The 19518-nt window shown below is 42.7% G+C and overlaps 1 protein-coding gene across 2 annotated transcripts in view; it reads left to right on the forward strand.

The window, feature by feature from the left end:
- The first annotated feature begins 8155 nt into the window (after positions 1-8155).
- SEC22 (Synaptobrevin family protein) overlaps positions 8156-19518 on the forward strand; it is a 28073-nt gene continuing 16710 nt past the window's right edge. Inside the window, exons 1-4 of one of the 2 annotated variants that reach the window (XM_087380050.1) lie at positions 8156-8203; positions 8315-8642; positions 8922-9082; positions 9193-9339. In XM_087380050.1, coding sequence (XP_087236176.1) covers positions 8455-8642; positions 8922-9082; positions 9193-9339 — 496 coding nt within the window. In that variant the 5' untranslated portion in view covers positions 8156-8203; positions 8315-8454. Of the gene's footprint in view, positions 8643-8921; positions 9083-9192; positions 9340-19518 lie in introns of both variants that reach the window. The other variant, XM_087380044.1, reaches the window with a different exon arrangement.

A 19518-nucleotide genomic window follows, 5' to 3' on the forward strand; every position in this document is an offset into this window, starting at 1 on the left:
TAAAAGGTTGGAGGGGAAAAAATAATCTTTAAATAAATTCATTCTTTTAAATAAAACAACTATAAATAGAGATTTAATAAGGAGAGTAAATAATTGGGAAGAGAGTAGAAAGGGAAGTTTTTAGAGTAGAAAGTAAGAAAAGGGAGGGGGGGGAAGGATTGTCGATATAGTTACAAGCACATGGGTATAAAAAGAAGGTAGGAAGAAAAGGATATTAGGACTTTAAAGAAATAAGTCCTTTTTTTTAATTTAAAGAACAAGTATAAGGAACTATAAATAGAGAATTAATAACAAGGACAAGGAAATTATTTAATTAGAAAAACAATGAGGTAAAATGAGGATTAATAATTAGGAGTACGAAATTTAAGAGCTAGATAGAAAATAGTGAAATGGGGGTTGACAAACATGAAATATAATAGAACATGTGCATCCAATAATGCATGGAAGGCAGCCGATGGTTCGTATCGAGGCATGTAGAAGTGTACAGGTGGAGGGGGTACACTAAGTCATGATGCGGGAGCTGGGCAACAATTGTATCCGCAGTCGTGCAAACTTTATAGGCGCAAAAGATCAGAGGTGATAGGTTCAGAGAACACACGGGGGCTTGCAGGTGCCAAAAGCGAGGTGCTATGTAGACCAGAAGAGGCGATGAGTTTATAGGTGGGTAGAATAGAACGAGAGTAGGTATTAAATAGGTAGGAGTGAGGGTAGCCGGGGAGTCGGGGGAATATAGAGAGCTAGGGAGGGGGAAATGTGCGGGGAAGATAAAAGGCCATGCATACGGAATGGCGGACGGGCCGATGGTAAACGCGGGGAGGGTATAGAAAGGTGGGTCGATGGTTAACGCGGGGAGGGGGTCCTTAACGATAGGAAATTTTTAAAAATAAAAAATATATACATGAGAAATTAAGTAGAATTGGAAAAATCAAACAAGAAAAGAAAAATTAGTAAGGGGAATTAAGAAAATAGTAAGAAAAATAGGAATAAGAAAAATATTAAGGAAAAAAGGAAAACATTAAGGGAAAATTTTGGGAAAATGAAGTCAAAAGGAAACTAAAAAGGAAATTTAAAAAAAAGAAAAACATAAAAAAGAAGGGTTTTTTTTTTAAAGGTGGAAAAGAAAGGAGACTAAAAAGGATTAAAAGGAAAAATAAAAAAGAAATTAGGTTAGGGAGATAAGTGAAAAAATACCAACAAATAGGGAAAATTAGGAAATAATTAGGGGAAATAGGAAATTATAAAAAAATAAAAAAATATGAACATATAAAAGAAAATTATGAAAACATAAGGGAGAATAGAAAAAATTAGGAGAAAGTTATAAAAAATTAAGGAAATTAAGGGGAATGTAAGGAGCTAGAGTAGGGAAAAGAGAGGGGATAGGTTGGGAAAGGGAGGGGAAATTAGGGGAAAGAGGAGGAAGAAGAGTAGACAGAGGGTGGGGAGGGGGGAACACATTTTTTAAGAGAGGGAGGGGGGAAGGTAAAAAAGGTTTTTCAAAGGAAAGAAAAGTAAATTGCAAGGACAAAAGAGAAAATGAGAACATTTAGTGGAAAGCAAAGGGGAAAATGAGGAAAAATTAGGTGGTGTAGTGATAAATTAGGAAAATAAGAAACCAAAATGGAAATTTTTTGGCAAATAAAGAAAAATAAGAGAAATATACTAAACAATTTTTTAGGAAATTTGAGAAAAATAAGGAAAACTAAGGTACAAGAAGGGGGTAAATAATTAAAATTTTATTTGAAGAATTTAGAAAAGTAGAGAGAGAGAGAGAGAATGTAGGAAAAAAATTGGCAAAAATTAAGAAAATTTTAGAATACTATCTAGGAAAAAATTAAAAAGTAAAGAAATTTAAAAATAATTGAGATAATAGGGAGAATTAGGAAATAATTAGCGAAATTAGGAAAAAATATAGGAAGTATTAGGGGAAAATAGGGGAGAATAGAAAAAATTAAGAGAAAAGGTGCTAGAGTGGGGTAAACTGAGAGGTTTTAAGGGAGTTTAAGAGAAAGAGAGTAGAGAAAAGAATAGAGAGAGAGTGACGGAAAAAATCTAAAGAGAGGGAGAAGGGGGGAAAGGCAATATACAAGGGTTTACAAGGGATTATAAAGAGAAGAAAAGTAATTAGTATGTTCAAGAGGAAAAAAGAGGACAATATGTGTGTGTGTGTGGCCTCTCTCTCGCTCTCTCACACACACACACATACACACTTCTCTCTCTCTCTCTCTCTCTCTCTCTGTCTCTCTCTCTCTCACACACACACACATACACACACACACACACACACATACACATAATTCTCTCTCTTTCTCTCTATCTTATTCTCCACCTTGCCGCACGGTGCCTATAAATATATATGTTTATATAGTCATATATAAAGATAAATAAATATTCAGAGCAAATATATTTATATCCATGTCCATATTTATTAATTTTATGTATTATATATAAATATAAATACATACATATATATATGTGTGTGTGTGTGTGTGTGTGTGTGTGTGTGTGTGTGTGTGTGTGTGTGTGTGTGTATGTATAAAAAATATATATATGTATATAGTCATTAAATTTATATAAATATAAATAAATATATTTATATTTATATCTATATTTATTATAAATATATTTGCCGTGCCACATCTGTCATTTGTTATGGTCCGACTGTGCCCCACATCATGGATCGTCTATTGGGCCACGTCACGGGTCTCTCGAACCCTCACTGTCATTGGTCTCTGCTGTGCCACGTCATGGGTTTTTAGGACCCACGCTGTGCAGCAGTTGCCTCTGGAGTATAGTCCACTGGAATCTTGGGGCACCACATGGCGATCACATAATGCCACATCATCGAAGACGGCTTTGATTGATCACCGTTATGCTATCTACAATGTGCAGTTTGGAACGCTTTGCACCGCTTCTCTCACGTGTTGGTAGTCAGTAGTGCAGCTCGTGTGCGGAGATTCCAAAGCAGAGTGCAAGTGATGATGTTTGCCACGTGTCAGCACTGTAGCCTGCACACAGACTATGGTTGGTACCTTGGACTACAGCTCGCACCACACATGCCAGCTTTGACTCCAAAACCCGCGCTTGTGATTGGGACTCGCGCCACGTGGTACAGTGCTAGTTGATCGAACGGCTGGGAATCTCTCAAGCCTCCCAAAGCTCCCCGAGCCTAGATCGAGCCTCCCCCGAGCCACCCTGTCCTTAAGATATATAGAGATAGAGATGCATCTAGTTAGTATAGAATTCAGAGTAAATCCTTGGGCATTATTCAAGTTGTGGGGTTGAAGTAGCATGCGATTTTACCATAATAAAGAAAATGCAATTAATAACATTTAGATGCAGGGGTGCACTCCTTATAAAATATTGTGCCTACATTGCCATGTTGCTCCCAATTATAACATGAATGGGTTTTCCATTCAAGCCTATCACAACTTGGAATTAGATTATTGGTGGTATCAATTAATGCCCAAGTGTAGGTGACTTTCTAGCTGTGTAGATTGTCTTGGGCATTACACTAGAGTGATGAGATAGACGAGTGCGAGGTCATGTCAGAGGTAAAAGGTTGTGAGAGTGATGAGCATTTCAAGGGGAAAGGTGGTGAAACTAGTGAGAAGATCAAAGAATTTCCTCCTCTCCCAAAGAGCAATATTCTGATGCTAAGGGATTAGACGCTTTGTAGGAGCCGATCAGGCCCCTCCTTCTTTCGTTGAAATCTTGGCGAGGAGATTGGGTCACATCGTCACAGAGCTTCTGTGTGATGAAATGGGGGGGAGATCCTTTCTATTTTCGAGGGCTATTGTGGTCTCCCTTGTTCAATATTGATGAATTTCTCTACCACGAGTGCCCAGTATGGGTTGAGCTACGAATATTCCTACTTTTTTGGCTGATTCTATGGAATGGATTGCTATTTTATTGGGCCAAGATCTTATGGTTCCCCCTCGTCTAAATCACTTTCTAATCTTCGATGGGCATGGATCTTATGGGATTGGGGTTTTGATCTACGAAAATACGTGGATATCAAACTACTAGATGGCTTGATGGTGGCACCGTAGGCGCATTTTGGGGCTTTCCCCAACATGTGCTACATTTGCTGTGATACTATGCATTTTGTATGGAATTGTCCCAAGAGGACAAGTAATACTCAACTGGCATGTGGTGATCAGTTTGAGATTGGTCCTATTCTAGAGGAAGGATCACATGAAGGAACTGAAGGCGCAAAGCTGTAGCACATAAAAATAGAAGAGGACTCCTCCTACCCTCGAGAAGATTGTTCCCATAGGTGATGCACCTTCTGGGTCAAAATGAGATGATGGGCTATAGAAGGTCATCCGAAAAAAAGGGAAGACAAAAGAAATCTCATAGGAAAACATACCTCCCCGTTCTAACAGTTATGATAATGTTGTGGTTGCGAACAGACGTATGTGGAAAGAGTAGAAGCAACTCAACATGCGACAAGGTATCCATTTGTAGGATGGCTATGAAATCACTGACATGCAAATCTTACTGGATGACCAAGCAGATTGGCATGCAGGAAAAGCCAACGATGAAGAGTTATTGGAGGCCTACCATCACAAATGGCTCCTGGAAGGCCATCAGGTAGAGAAAAAGATTATCGATTTGAGTAAGCAACAGGGAGGGTAGACTTCGCAAAGGTAGATCTCAAAGAGACTCAAAGATGTGGCTCACAATGTTGGGCATGGTGAAGAAAATAGGTTTAATTTCCTCAAAGTTGCCTGTAAAGTTTTGTCGAGATAATGATGTGAGGGGTCGTGCTGAGGTCTCTTGTGTGCAATCTATTTGTATTATCTTTTGCAATTTGAGGGACAACTGCTCTCCTATTAAGCAGAAAGGATGCACCTCGGTAATTAGTCATATGGGATTTGATATTCTTCTATTGCAAGAAGTAAAATGCAAGGAGGAAGGCCTGTTTTGGTTTTCTTTATGTGCTTTGGGTTATGTAGTGTTAGTCAATTGCCTTGAACAATGAAAAGGAGGCTCAACAATAGTTTCAAAAGACCATTTGGTGTGGCATGAAGTCTTTAGGCACCCTTAATGCTGGTCTATTGCAACTTCGATAAGGATAGCTTTGTGTTCAATGTGGTCAATGTGTATATGCTCCAAATTCTTCGTCAGATTTGACAACTTTTGAGGGATAACTTGTTGGAAGAGAAGTGGATTATGGGAGGTGACTATAACTTTATTTAAGATTTCAAAAATAGATCTCATCCGGTGAGGTTTGTGATGTCTGAGCAGGGAGCATGGGATGAGCTATGCCTTGACTTTGGCCTAATGGATTGTGCAGAACTTGATCCAAAGGGTCTAGAGGGGTTTTCATGGTGCGATTGTAGGAAGGGAGAAGACTTCCGGGATGGTTAGTTAGATCGAGTTTAAGCATCCGATGAAGGGTGGTATATGTCCCCTCCTATGAAGGGTGGGTATGTGGTAAGAACTAGTATGTTTGATCATATTCCATTCTTTTGGCAATTCAGCATCCCTCGTGTTACTAGCAGATCGTATGATGCTCCATTTAAGTTCAGCAAAAGGTATTTGATGTCAAAAGCCTAGGTGTCCCCTCCTATGAAGGGTGGGTATGTGGTAAGAACTTGTGTGTATGATCATATTCTAGTCTTTTGGCAGTTCAACATCCCTCGTGTTACTGGCAGATTGTATGATGCTTTATTTAAGTTCAGCAAAAGGTATTTGATGTCAAAAGCCTTTTGTAGAAGAATAAGAGAGGCTTGGCAACTGTCCCAAAGGGGAATTGAAGATCCCCATGTTCATTGGGACACTACAATTAGGAAAATGGTAAAAGAATCACAAGGTTGGGCAAAAGAATCAGGATCTAAGTGGAAGCTCGAGGACCTAGCCATGCTTAGAGGTTCATTGAGAGATATTCACCAAATGATTTAGTTTTAGTCGCTCTAATTTTCGAGGTTGAACAAGAGCTACAATCTAGAGAAATGTCTGAAGCTGAAATGGTCAAAATTAGGATTAGAATTACTTGGTTGGAGATAGGGGATTGTCCCTCCAAGCTATTCTTCCAATCATTGATATGGAAGATCCACAGAGAATCTATTGATAGAATTCAAGGCCCTGATGATAGGGTTGAAACTGAGTTTTGGCACATTGCATCTATTTTTTTGAATCATTTCATTGGTTTGGTGGGTGCTCCTATTAGTCAAGATGACACCTGGTCTAATGCTTTGCTGGATGCATTAGATAGTCTCTAGACCCATGTTTTTGAATCGTAGATGCATAAGATTGTCCTAGAGGACCTGGAGTCAGTGCTCAAGGTAATGAAAAAGGATTGGCTCTGATGGATTGACTACATAATTTTATCTTGGGTTTTGGGATTTGATGGGAATGGATCTAGTTGAAATGGCTAATGCCTCTGTAAACAAGGGCTATTCTTTAATAGATGTCAATACTGGTTTGGTTAAATTGTTCCCCGAGAGGCAGAATAGATTGATAGTGGGGATTGGAGACCAATCACCATGTTCAATACATTGTACAAGTTGCAAAACGTCATAAGGTCATCAATGAACATTTGAGAACTTACCTGCCTTTCCTGAAGGTAGGTTTACTCCATGCAAATCACCAAGAATTTGAGCCTTCTTGAGCATATTAAGCAGTAGGACCGAACCAATGGCTAATAATGAAGGTGCAATTGGGCAGTCTTGTGGGATGGAATGTGTTAACAGCTGGAAACACCCTACCACCCCATCATTAATGCAAAGTGTTGCAGAGGTGTTCCCAAAGAGCATGGCAACCATCTGATAAAATATATCTCCAAACCCCAATTTATGCAAGACTGCAAGGATGCCAGTTTGTAGTTGGCAAAAGTCCTATGGGTTGAGAACATTAGTAGATGCATTGCTTGCAAGCCTGAAGAACATGCCGGTCCAATGGATGCCTCGTGGGGAGGTAATCAGATATATGGGTGCCACCTTAGGTTTGGGCTAATTGTGCAGCAAAAGGTGTGTATGGTTTAAAGAGAAAATCAAATCCAAGTTGAAGAATTGGTATGGTTTGGACTTGGGTTGGAATGCTAGAGCATTGGTGGTCAAGCATGTCCTATCTGCTTCGACGACCAATGTGGCAATTGTATGGAACTTCAAAAAATCCCAATGGGGAGAAATTGAAAGGTGCTTTCGGGCTTTCATGTGGGCAATGGAGGAAGGAAAGAGGAAATACCTTATCTCCCTTGGGAGGCGCTAAAAGCTCAAAAGCAATTGAGTTTTTTTAGTTCACACTCATATTCCTAGATAGTAATATTACCATGCCGGCTAGCATTGAGTGCAAGATGAAAAGCATAAGATGTGTAACTAAGATGCAGTGGGTGGTGAGAATGCAATATCATTTCAGCCTTGCAGGTCGGCCTTGTTTGCTAGTGACTACATCTTGCATGGAGTAGATGGGGGGCTTCATGCTGACAGGAAAGGCAGGATGGGGATGGCATTAGGAGTAAGGTAGAGATAGTAGTCTCATGCTAGAGCACTTGTGGTGTACAAAGTCATTGCTTTTGGAAAGGCTGCTTTTATCTTTAACCTATTAACCACGGACACCCAAAAAAAAAAGGAGAGGACATCTGGCAGCTTGGAGGAGAAAAGCTTGCCACGTATCACAAAGAAGGTGCTCTTGGATGGAGGCTTGAAGAGGGGAGGAGGTGGAAAGACAACAAGCAGCTTTAGGGGCAAGGAGGAGATCGAAGGTCAATGCAATGGAGGAGATGGAAGGTTCATGGAATGAAAGGAGGAGATGTGAGAGACTTAGCCAAAATTTAAGAATCAAAGATCCACCTTCAGATGGGCAGTGGTTGAGGATGGTCATGCATCTTTGCCCGTGCAAAGCACGAGTTCAGTACTGGTTGTAGTTAAGGTTTTATCTTCGAACGGTTTCGGGCCCACTTATGGCCCCTTGTGAGGCCACATATGCCATGGGGCCGACCCCGCCAGGCAGCAGGATTTTGAGCTAGCTGCGAGACAGGTGCTGCCGCAAGGCATGCGGTGTGTTTCTCACTTGAAGAGAGGTAGACTCCGCATTGATTTGCGTGCACGTGGCAAGCCCCAGTGCCACGAGGGGGGCAGTAAGCGGGCAGTTATTGGACAGAGGAAAGGGAAGGAGTAAGTGTGAAGTTATTGGACAAGCAGAGTCGATATATGTATGTAGTTTTGCGCGTGAGCGAGGAGCAGGACGACTTTGCCTGGTACGCTCTCCCTCCTTCTTTCCCTCCATTCTCATTGCATTTTCAGCCCCCCCCTCCCCACCTCCGATTTCGGTTCGGATTGCACTTCTTTGATATCGGAAGTCGGCACAGGCGGAGAAAGGACTTCGAACGTACAGTTATAGATCTGTCACTGCTCGGATCGGTATTGGACAGTTTGCCGTTCCATCGCGAAGAGTTTGCACGGGCTAGAAACAACTGGATTCTTTCTCTTGATTTGCTGAAGAGGCCAGATGGTGAAGTTGACGATGATAGCGCGCGTCACAGACGGCTTACCGTTAGCGGAGGGGCTAGATGATGGGAGAGAACAGAAGGATCTGGAGTACTACAAGCAGCAAGCTAAGACTTTGTTCAAAAAGTTATCTCAAGGCCAGCATGAACCGTCGCGCATGTCTATTGAAACTGGGCCCAATGTTTTTCAGTATCCTCCGTACTTGTTTTGAAATAATAGTAGGTGCTGAGGCAATTGGTGGTTTTGCTTTGTGATCATGGATTAGATATGTTCCAAAGTGGCGTGATCTAATAGCTGAGACTGTGCACAAATTCATTCTATTTACTTCTTCAGGTTGACATTTTTTGCTGCGTGCATCTTCTTGGATTACTTGTATTAAGGCTTGCAGGCTATAGGCGGTCGACCTCACTCATCGAGAACAAGTACCTCACGATATTTCTTAGAAGTGTTCCTTGACATGCATTTCAGCTATATCATAGAGGGCGGTGTTTGTTACCTCACAATGTGTGATCGATCCTATCCAAAAAAGCTAGCATTTCAGTACCTCGAGGATTTGTATAGAGAATTTGAGAAAGTGAACAGATCACAGATTGAGACCGTCGCGAGACCTTATGCCTTCATCAAGTTTGGTAAGAGTTCTAGATTGCATTGACATGTGGGATTCTCAGATAGGGAGTTAGTCAGAGTATTTTGTTTGGTTGCTGATATATTTTCTACTTGTATTGGTATTTTTGCAAAGATACGTTTATACAAAAGACTAGGAAATTGTACCTGGACACAAGAACACAAAGAAATCTGGCAAAACTGAACGATGATCTGTACGAAGTGCAGCAAATTATGACACGAAACATTCAAGAAGTCTTGGGAGTTGGTGAAAAACTGGACCGTACGTATCCTTGCTTCACTTCAGTTCTTTCAAAGCCTGGCATATCTTTTACTTTCCTCTTTTGTAGCTATGTCCATGCCAACATGCTCTGTTTAGACTGTTTGTACTGTCAGTCATTTATTTTCAAGAGCATTTGTATTGCTCATGCTAGCAATAATATTTTACTGCCTGTTGAAATGTTGCATTGAAGTGCATTGTCAGGAAACCCATGCGGTAAATGAATGAAATTTTCTAATGAAATGCTGTATCAATCAGATATGCTAGATAACACCTCACTTAATAGTGGTGGTATGAGTTTGTGAAGTCCTTTCGACAGTCTATCCAAAGGGATAGATTGCATATGGGTCTTTCAATGGCTATGCTAGTAGTAGATGTAATAATACTGATTTTGCTGTAAGCTAATACGTTTTTAGAGAAAATGCAAGCTGCTAAGTTCTTACTCCAGAACAGCAATTGGTCATGGGGGTGAGACGTCCACAACAGAAAAGATTTTAGAAAGTACCCTTGACACAAGATCTACAACTAGAGAGGAGATGACTATGTGTAAATTGGTGAGTGCTGGCACTTTAATGGTCAATGTAGTACTCATAAGGAGGCCTGTTTGTCTTTCATCTTACCTCTACTTGATGTAAACTGCAATCTCTTGAAGAGATGGAGATTTGAGTACGTGAGAAGTTGAAGAAGTGTTGTTAGTTGCATGTATACGAGTGTTTCTGTATGTGATTTGGCATTTATTTCCACGTTGTCTTTGTTTAACTGGAAGGCATAGCAATCTTCATTTGGCTGTTATCATATTCATTCTTATTCTTACACCATTAATAATAGGTTGATCTGCCTAGTGCCCTCCAAGCTTCTCATGCAATCTAATACAAAGTTGCACGGATGAGTACCAGCTCAAATCTTTTGAAACCCAGATGGGTAGCTACTGAAGATGAAATGAGCTAGCTTTGCTTATGATGTCATTTTGACTCTCTTTGAAATTGTGGTCTAACCTCGCTATATGTGAGAGATGAAAAAAAGACAAGAGGAGGCCTACTAGTCCATAGTGCCCTCTAACAGATAGCATAGGTAGGAATCAAATGCTCACACTGAAATGAATTGCTGCAAGGAAGTGTGAATCACTAGCCACAAGCACTTATGGAGATGGAGAGTGTGCACACACAACGAATGCAGGAATACTATGAATCCACGGTATATAGCAAACCTTGAGTGAGTGAGGTTGTGTAAGGGTGAAGGTTGTTGGGATTCGAGGTAGCTATGGAGGGTGAAGGTTCAAGGCGGAGCAACATATTGGCGAATAGTAAGAGACACAAAAATGCAAGAGATTTTATTCAATGTAGAGCCTTTAAGTAGGCTGAGAGTTACAAAGTGACCTCACATATGAGCTCGATGGTAGAGCATCTAGATTCATAAATCACTCCTAGATTATCTCCATCACCTCAATCAAAAGGAGCCAAGATCTATTAACACCAACCAACACACCTATCAAAGGTTTGTGTACCCAACAATCCCCCCTCAAACCAAAGATAAGGGTTTACATAAAATGACATACTGTCAAAATGGCAGATTCTCGACAAATGGTGAATACTCAAAACAAAGAGTTTCACTACTCAAAGTTGGAACCAATAGCCCAAAGAGCATGCATGAGTCACAAATGAAACCACCCTCACAAAACGAAGAGAAGGGATTGCTTACAAAGAGACTTATAACTCTAAAACAACACTATATCTTGACAAAAATGAACCCCCCCTTTCTCAAGACATGATATTACAATCATTTCGGGTAGACAACCCTCGACTCTGAAGCATAAAATAAAGCCAATAAAGCTTGCATTCTGTGATTGTATGGGGCCAAACGATGAGATAATCAGTGACCAAAGTTGTCTCAAGACACATCAAAACACAGTTTGCAACCAATCATTGTGTTGTCTCACGATGCAACTGGTCGAACTTTTGTGAATAGGACTTTATCTCGGCAAGTATGCAGTTTGCTAATAGTTTGCTTCCTCTTAGGTCAGCCACCTTAAAGAATAATGTTGGGGAAATAATCATGTAGATCCTCAAAAGTGCCAGATAATATAGAGTCGGGCAGACACAGTTGGAGAGTGTATCCAATAGAACAAGGAATGCAATAAACTAGGCTGTGGCTAGAAGTACGAGTTAACAACTCCACTTTGGATACGAGGTTAAGTCCAGCTGAACTCCAAAAGAGGAGTTTTCTCTTGATACTCTCCAACACATGCGTAATCTTCTGTGAAGGAGAGTACCCATGCCGGACAGAACACCCCTCCGAGTCAAGTGAAATGAAAATCAGCCCCCAATCTCGTTGTTAATCCAAAAGCCATTGGATTTATTTGTGCACCTTTTGCAGAACAAAATAAATCCAAGGCTGTCCTGAAAAATGTGAGTCTGGGGAGTGGCATCCAAAAAAATAGTAGTGTCATCAGCAAACTCATTGTTCATCTTGCCGGATTGATCTAGAAATCTCAAATCTCTCCTCATTGACCCCTCTGATGTGGTGTACAATAACGAGACCACTTTGATCCAAGCATTTGAAAAACCAAAGTGTAGAAGAGTGCCCTCCAAGAAACCACAATCTACTCTATGGCATTCTTTTTAGTCAAGTCATGAAGTAGGGCAGCTATGTCAGCAGAATGCATGAAAAATCTTCTATAGTATGAGCAAAGACCTAAGAGATGCATACCTTATGAACACTTTTCAACTCAGGCCATTCTTGAATGGCTTGAATCTTAGTAGGATCCTTTTGAATTCCATTCTTGGATCACGCATGTGCTCTTCTTCGGACTTAGAAAAGACGATGATGTCATTGAAGAAGATACCAATGAAAATGCTTGTAGGGACGAAAGATACGATCCTTCATTTGATTAAAGGTATTAGGGTCATTTGCCAATCCAAATGGCATTACTAAATCTTCATACAGACCAAAAGTAGTGCGGAATGCTATCTTGTTGTGGTCGTATGCGGACTTGGTGATAGCCACTTTTCAGATCTATCCTGCTAAATACCGAAGCTCCACTAGGCTGATCCAGCAGCATCTATGCGTGGAATAGGGAGTGTATTCTTAAAAGTAATCTTGTTTAGTGCACGATAATCAAGGCACATATGGAAGGAACCATTCTTCTTCTACACTAGAAGTACATGGGAACAAAAAGGAGAGGAGCTGGGCTGAATTAGCCCTTTGAACAGCAAGGCCTGCCCCTGAGTCATAAATGTCCTCTCCTTGAGTGGTACTGACCCTATAAGGTGGTCTATTGGGTGGCTCATTGCCCAGCATAAGCTCATTCGAATGAGCCTTTGGTCTCTCAGGGTAGCTCCCTTGGCAAGGTATCTGAAAAGCAATATTTAAAACTTTCAAGAAACTGAAATTTTTCTTTATCAGCATCATTCATTTCAGCATGCACTTCCAAATCCTTTTCTTTAATGAAAACCATGTACGCTAAAACAATAGATGTCATTGCTTTACTAGCAGAAATATAGGATACAATGGGGATAGTCTCCCCTTTGTTCTTGGGAACTATCTATTGCATTTCCCCCCTATGTACAAAATCCAAAACTCTACTAGGAAGAGACAATTTTGCATCCCTGCGGCGAAACCGACGTATCCCAAGAACTACATCATGGTGCTTGAGAGGGGAAATAAAGAAGTCGTCCTGATCCACATAACTCTGTACATGCACACGAAGTTTCCCAATCAAGGGAATAAATGGCACAGTTTCCCAATCAAGGGAATAAATGGCACAGGTTTCCCATGAAAGATCTAGTCGGCATTTAGGGCCGTGTCCATTTCTTCAATCTTGATACCTAGTCTAGGCGCTATATAAACAACCTGCATCTTCAGATTGAGACCAGCCTTGTACTTTGTGGGTTGGGTTCTCTTGGAGATCTTTTTGAAGGGAGTGACCTGTAAATAGGCATCCCAAAACTTTTGATTATAGACCTCCACTATATCCCTTGCATCCATGTGCAAGCTCTCCCAACCAAGGAGGACGTGGTCCTTGAAAAGTTGAGGCATAAATGTTAGAGGCTTTCTTGAAGCCCTTTCATTTCTTTGGTGCTGAGTGTAGTGGGAGATAGACTATCCTCACTCTCTCTCCTGCCCAATATTAACTGCAACTACAAGACGATGCACTCAATATACAAAGTGAGCTGTGGATGTGAATGAGAGAATCAGAGGGAGAGAATGTAGTGGACCTTCGAAGAGGAAATAGATACAACTGAATAATGAATGCCCAAAGGGCTGAACACAACTGTATGAAGGGGCTGAAACCCTCACTGCAAAACTGGAAGACTAGACTACCTAGAGGAGGTGAATCCTCACTAGATCCCTGAAGAGGCTGAGGCTACCTTGCTGCTCTGCTGCGGGGAGGCCTGACTCTGCTGCTTTGAAGGTTTGAAGGCCTGAGGAGTGGATGAAGAATGAGGGCCAAAGGCTGCCCTTTTATAAGCTAATAGGTCAGCTTGGCCGACTTGGTCAACGCCGATCGTTGACCAAGTCGGTCAAAAAAGTTAACGTTGACCAAAAAGGTCAACTCTGTGTTTTTTGACCTGCGATGATGTGGCGTTGATTGCCTGCTGATTGTGTGTTGATTGCACAGGGCTGCTTGAATGGCTGTACGGACGTCTACGTGGTCGTTGACATGGTTGTGTGCGTTGGCACTAGCTAGCATGGCCATGGGCGTGTGGATGCTCGTGACATCCCCTTCTGCTGAAACTCGAACTAGGGTACGAAAGAGGCTTCCCATCGTGCTGACGGAGGTGTGTGTGGTATACCTGGATGATAAATCCTATACGAATGCCTGGTTCATGAATCCGAAAATGGTTGCTGAACTCATGAATCTTGATCTGCAAGTACTGAATGCCTGGATTTGGTGCTAACTTCTGGTATGGATATTTGCTGCGGGTTAATATTCCAGGATGATGCTCCCTGTGGTTTTCCTCGGTGCATATAGGTGATAGGGACGGAGGAAGACTGGGTTTGAGAGAGGCATCCTGGTCTTGGTGTAACCCTGTTGCTTGCTGTAATAGTATATCCTGCTGTAACACTGTATCCTGCTGTAATATTGTGTCTTGTTGGCGCCAGCCTCGAACCCCTTGAAAGACTGATATCAAAGGTCGAGGTGGAACACCCTTACTCCAATAGATGAACTTGGACCCATGGCCTGGGATTTTGACATCCAAGCCTTGGTGCTGATAATCTGGTCGGACTTCGAATTGGTGCCACCATCGTGCTCCCAAGATGACGGCCGTTGCCCGAGTAGTTGTGACCCTGAGTGGTCGATTGTGTACCTACCCTGAGATCTTCAGAGTAGCTGAAGCTACTTGCATGTTGCTCTCTATCTGCTGCCCTAGAAATGCACCATTCAAGGTCATTGGTTCCGTTGGCATAAGAAGCAACTGAGCCTTTTGTGCTGCTTTGATGGAGATGATGTCGTTGGAACTGCTTGAGTCTACTAGGATAAGGACCTTCTGACCACCGACCTGTCCATAAAACTAGAACATATTGGGAAACTAACGAGGCTCCCCCTTTTGCTGAGCTTCAAGCTCCTGGATGACCACTGAGGTTGTCCTTGTTGTCTGTTGTTCATCAAGCTCCTCAATGATTACTGAGGTTGTTGAAGCTGTTGCTGAACCACTTGACGAGGCTCCTGCTGTTAGGAGCGTCTGGTAATGCGGGCAATCTTTCTTATTGTGGCCTGGCACATGACAATGGAAGCATCGGTTCTCCTTGGCATAGAGTGCTCGTGTCGATAGCCATTGCTATCCTTCGCCATCCAGCTCTTCTTCTGCTGCCCATTCCCACCATCACTTGGTGTGGAATCCTGGGACTTCTTACTGTTGAACTACTTGGATCCTTGACCCTTGTGCATGAGCTCAAAATTCTGAGCAAGCTCATATGCATACTCATAATCCTGTGGCCTGAAACTTTTGACATACCAATGGATGCCTGTACGCAACCCATGGAGAAATTTGCTCAGCTTCTGATTGTCCTCCAATTGCAACTGTATAAACACTTGAGTGAACTTAGTGGCATAATGATTCACCGTCTCTGTCTCCCTGGCGTAGCTCGTAGAACTGACTCTGGAGCTTGTCCAAGTACTGCGGTGGCAGGAGTCGTGATCGAAGATCTTTCACGAATTCCGTCCAGCTGTAGATAGGTGTCTCCTCGCTTGCATCATAGTGGTCCTTTTGCCACTTGAGCCACCAAATGACCGCCTAGGTGCATGGATGCTAGGATGCATTGCTCGTTGTCCTTCGTAGGCATTGCTGAAAAATAACTTTTGAACTGATTGAGCCATGAAGTCAACACTAAAGGTTCTTGCTACCATCGTACCGTGTGAAGTTGAGCAAAAGAAGGCTTGGCCGGAGGTAGAAGTCTCTCCTTTTCTTCCCCCTCTGGTCGAAGTAGAGAAATGAGAAGCTGCTGATCGAGTTCTTCCTTCTCTTCTCGAGCAGTACGTTCTCGAAGCTCTTTGACCTCCTGAGCCTCGCAGTCCCGGAGTTCCTTGGCTTCTCGAGCCTCTCGATCGCGTTCGTCTTTTGCTTCCTGAGCTTCTCGATCGCGTACTTCTTTTGCTTCCCAAGCTGCCCTTTTGGCTTCTCGAGCTTCCCGATCATGTTCTTCTTTTGCTTCTCGAGCCTCTTGATCGCGTTCTTCTTTGGCCTCCCGAGCTAGCCTTTCACGCTCTCTGGCAACCTGCTCACGATCTTCCCGCATCTCCTGAAGCTGGGTCATGCGGGTGAAGAGAGCCTCGGACTGTTGTTGCTGCATCTGCATCATAGCCTGCAACATGGCTGTCATGGTAGACATGGAAGTGTTTGCAAGGTTCTGTGGCGGTGGAGGCATTGAACCCTCCCCCCCTATGTTGGACTGCTCACTGGTGCTCATGGTGTCCTTACCGGATCTTGTTTGGACCATAAACGGTGGGGCTGTCCTTGACTGAACTGATCCCCCTGACTTCTGGAAACGAATTGTCCCCTCACGCCGCAAGGTGTAAAGACCAGCACGTGAAGACGGGAGCCGGCCCGATGCGCGATGAAGTAAGGGAGGGAGCGGCTATGGAGTATGAAACTACCACTAGTCCGGGGTAGACACACTTGCTTTTTTGTAGAATAACCCTCTGTCTCAGGAAAGAATCTCAGAATAACCCTCTGTCTCAGGAAAGAATCTGAAGCTCTGATACCAATGTAGCGGGAGATAGACGGGTAGACACAAAATATAATTTTTTGTCTTTTTGCAGAATAACCCTCTGTCTCAAGAAAGAATCTGAAGCTCTGATACCAATGTAGTGGGAGATAGACTATCCTCACTAAATTTTCTTTTTTGCAGAATAACCCTCTGTCTTAGGAAAGAATAACCCTTTGTCTCAAGAAAGAATCTGAAGCTCCGATACCAGTGTAGCAGGATATAGACTATCCTCACTCTCTTTTTGCAGAATAACCCTCTGTCTCAAGAAAGAATCTAAAGCTTTGATACCAATGTAGTGGGAGATAGGCTATCCTCACTAAATTTTCTTTTTTGCAGAATAACCCTCTGTCTTAGGAAAGAATAACCCTCTGTCTCAAGAAAGAATCTGAAGCTCCGATACCAATGTAGCGAGATATAGACTATCCTGGCTCTCTCTCCTGCTCAATACTAACTGCAACTGCAAGATGATGTACTCAATACACAAAGTGAGCTGTGGATGTGAGTGAGAATTAGAGGGAGCTGAGGCTACCCTGTTGGTCTGTTGCGGGGAGGCTTGACTCTGCTGCTCTGAAGGTTTGAAGGCCTGAGGAGTGGATGAAGAATGAGGGCCAAAGACTGTTCAGCCTGGCCGACTTGGTCAACGCCGATCGTTGACCTAGTCGGCTGGTCAACGCTGATCGTTGACCAGGTCGGTCAAAAAAGGTAATGTTGACCAAAAAGTCAACTCTTCATTTTTTGACCTGCGATGACGTGGTGTTGACTGTGTGCTGATTGCTGATTGCGCAGGGCTACCTGAATGGCTTGACTTGGCTGCCTGCGTTGGCACTAGCTAGCATGGCCACGGGTGTGCGGATGCTCCTGACATTGAGCCATTTGTAGTTTGGGCACCCCACCATGCACTGGTTGACCCTATGAAATGCAAGCTAACCATGCGTAACTTGGAAGACTCAGAGAAATTGTTTGTACCAAATGCAGCATCAAACTGCTTGATAGACTGCATAGCCTTCTCGGCCATTAAAGGTGTCAAATTTTATAGATTTTCCACTTCTTTGAACTCTTTAGGCTTAGAGGCCTTTGTTGTAGCTCGCGTGTGCTTAATCACCCCTTTCTTTTCAGCCTTGGGCACATGTCACCCGGATGAAGTAGATAAAGATGAAGAGGTAGAATTGGAAGAAGGACTTGACGATCTATGATGATGTCTGGTCCTCCTCTTCTTGGAATGAGAACTCTCTTCATGGTTATCTCTTTTCCTGTTTTTCTTGCCCTCTTGGCGAGCTTCTAACTATTTTTGGAGGCATCATTTGAGAGAGAAGGAGAAGAAGATGAACTCAAAGACCCCTTCCTGCTAGTCTCCTTCTGGGTTGCTCAAGAAGAAGATTTCTTTGGTCCTTCCTTTGCAAGAGGATGTTCTAATTTGCAGGATAGGGGATCTCTTCTTGCCTGTGCTAGCTGCGTAAGCAACTCCCCGTAGGAGTTTTCTTTATCAGGTTGCATGCCCTCTTCCTGCTTGACCCTATTAGTCTTTGCAATCCACTCATGGGGTGCACTAGCATGGTCACATGATGCCATCACTGCAAACTGGCCTATAACTTGTCATGACAAGAGAAATGATCATTTAGTTAATTAATAGTCATTAGAATCTTAATGCAGTTATATTTTTGTATTTATGATCGATTAAGCAGTGTAAATAGTATCGCTAAACTATGTAACATTGGCCAATGATTAGTAATAAAGATGTGCACACACGTGTCTAGGTCCTAGGGGCAATAGGAAAGGGAAGGGTGCATTAGAGTGCATTAAATGGTAGGTGCATGGGTCATAGGATAAGGATAGGAGTAAATGGGAAGATGGAACTTGAGTGATCTCAAGGGACATTAATGAAAGGGTATCACCCTTCATTGTGAATCTCATGTAGCATCCTCTCTATCACATTGCATTCATCCGCCTTCTCTCTCTCAGCTTGCATGTAGGTTGAAATAGAACAAGTACTCTCACGACGACACTCTTCCCCATTGGAGGGCCAATTGGCATTCAAATTCTGCATGCATTGCACAAATTCGCATTCTCGTGAAGTCTGGTTCTTCACATTTGGTGTTAGAGTAGTGATAGTCCACGACTGGGACGAGAGGACGACACGAAGAAGAGCATGGCATGACAAAGGTTGACGAATGTGATGGTGGGGAGACATGCATGAAGGATGGCATGGTGCGTGGAGGCACTCGACGACAAGCAGCGCACGACGTATGACCAATGATTGCAATTTCATTTTGGGCCTGTTGTTTTTGAGCAAGAAACTACTTAGGTCTGTAGTCTTTTAAGGACCTGCGTTTTTTGGGGGGGGGGGATAAAAATGAGTTGCTTGCCTTGTATTGCCACGTGGCTCCAAGAGGCAAGTTTGCTCCGGCTCCGTGCGAGATACCACTACAATTATCTCAAGCGCAATTATGAAGCGTACTTATTTTGATATTCTCAGTTTGTTCCGGCTCCCCGCGAGATGCCACTACAATTATCTTAGGCGCAATCATGAAGCGTACTTATTTTGATAATTGTGGATTGTCGAGTTCCAATTCGAACTTGCGCTGACCATGGTGTTCTTTGCAATGGCGCTCCATCTCATGCTCGTTTGGGAGAGACTAAAGTGAAATCGCTTAGACTTCACAAGCAGTTGTAGCTTGAATGAAGAGATTTGGACAACGTTTTGATTAGCCTTCTCCTTTAGTGCTAGCCTTCGTCATGGCTAAGTTTGCCCTTCACCTTTGGAGTGCCGACAGAAACTCAGTACGAAGACTTTGTATAAATGGATGCTCAAGTATGTGTGGGTGTGTGGATTTGTATGTGTGAGAGCATACTTTTATACTATGGTCTACACCCACTGTTGGGCGTTGATGACGTCAGTGGGGATGAAATAGTAGCTAGTCCCTGCTATGCATGATGGAGTTTATGGTTCTCAATCTTATGAGTGACTGTCGTGAG

This window comes from Dipteris shenzhenensis, chromosome 1 (genome assembly GCF_047967505.1).
Source record: "Dipteris shenzhenensis isolate YYH24624 ecotype China chromosome 1, Dip_SZ_1.0, whole genome shotgun sequence".
In the NCBI taxonomy this organism is placed as follows: Eukaryota; Viridiplantae; Streptophyta; class Polypodiopsida; order Gleicheniales; family Dipteridaceae; genus Dipteris; species Dipteris shenzhenensis.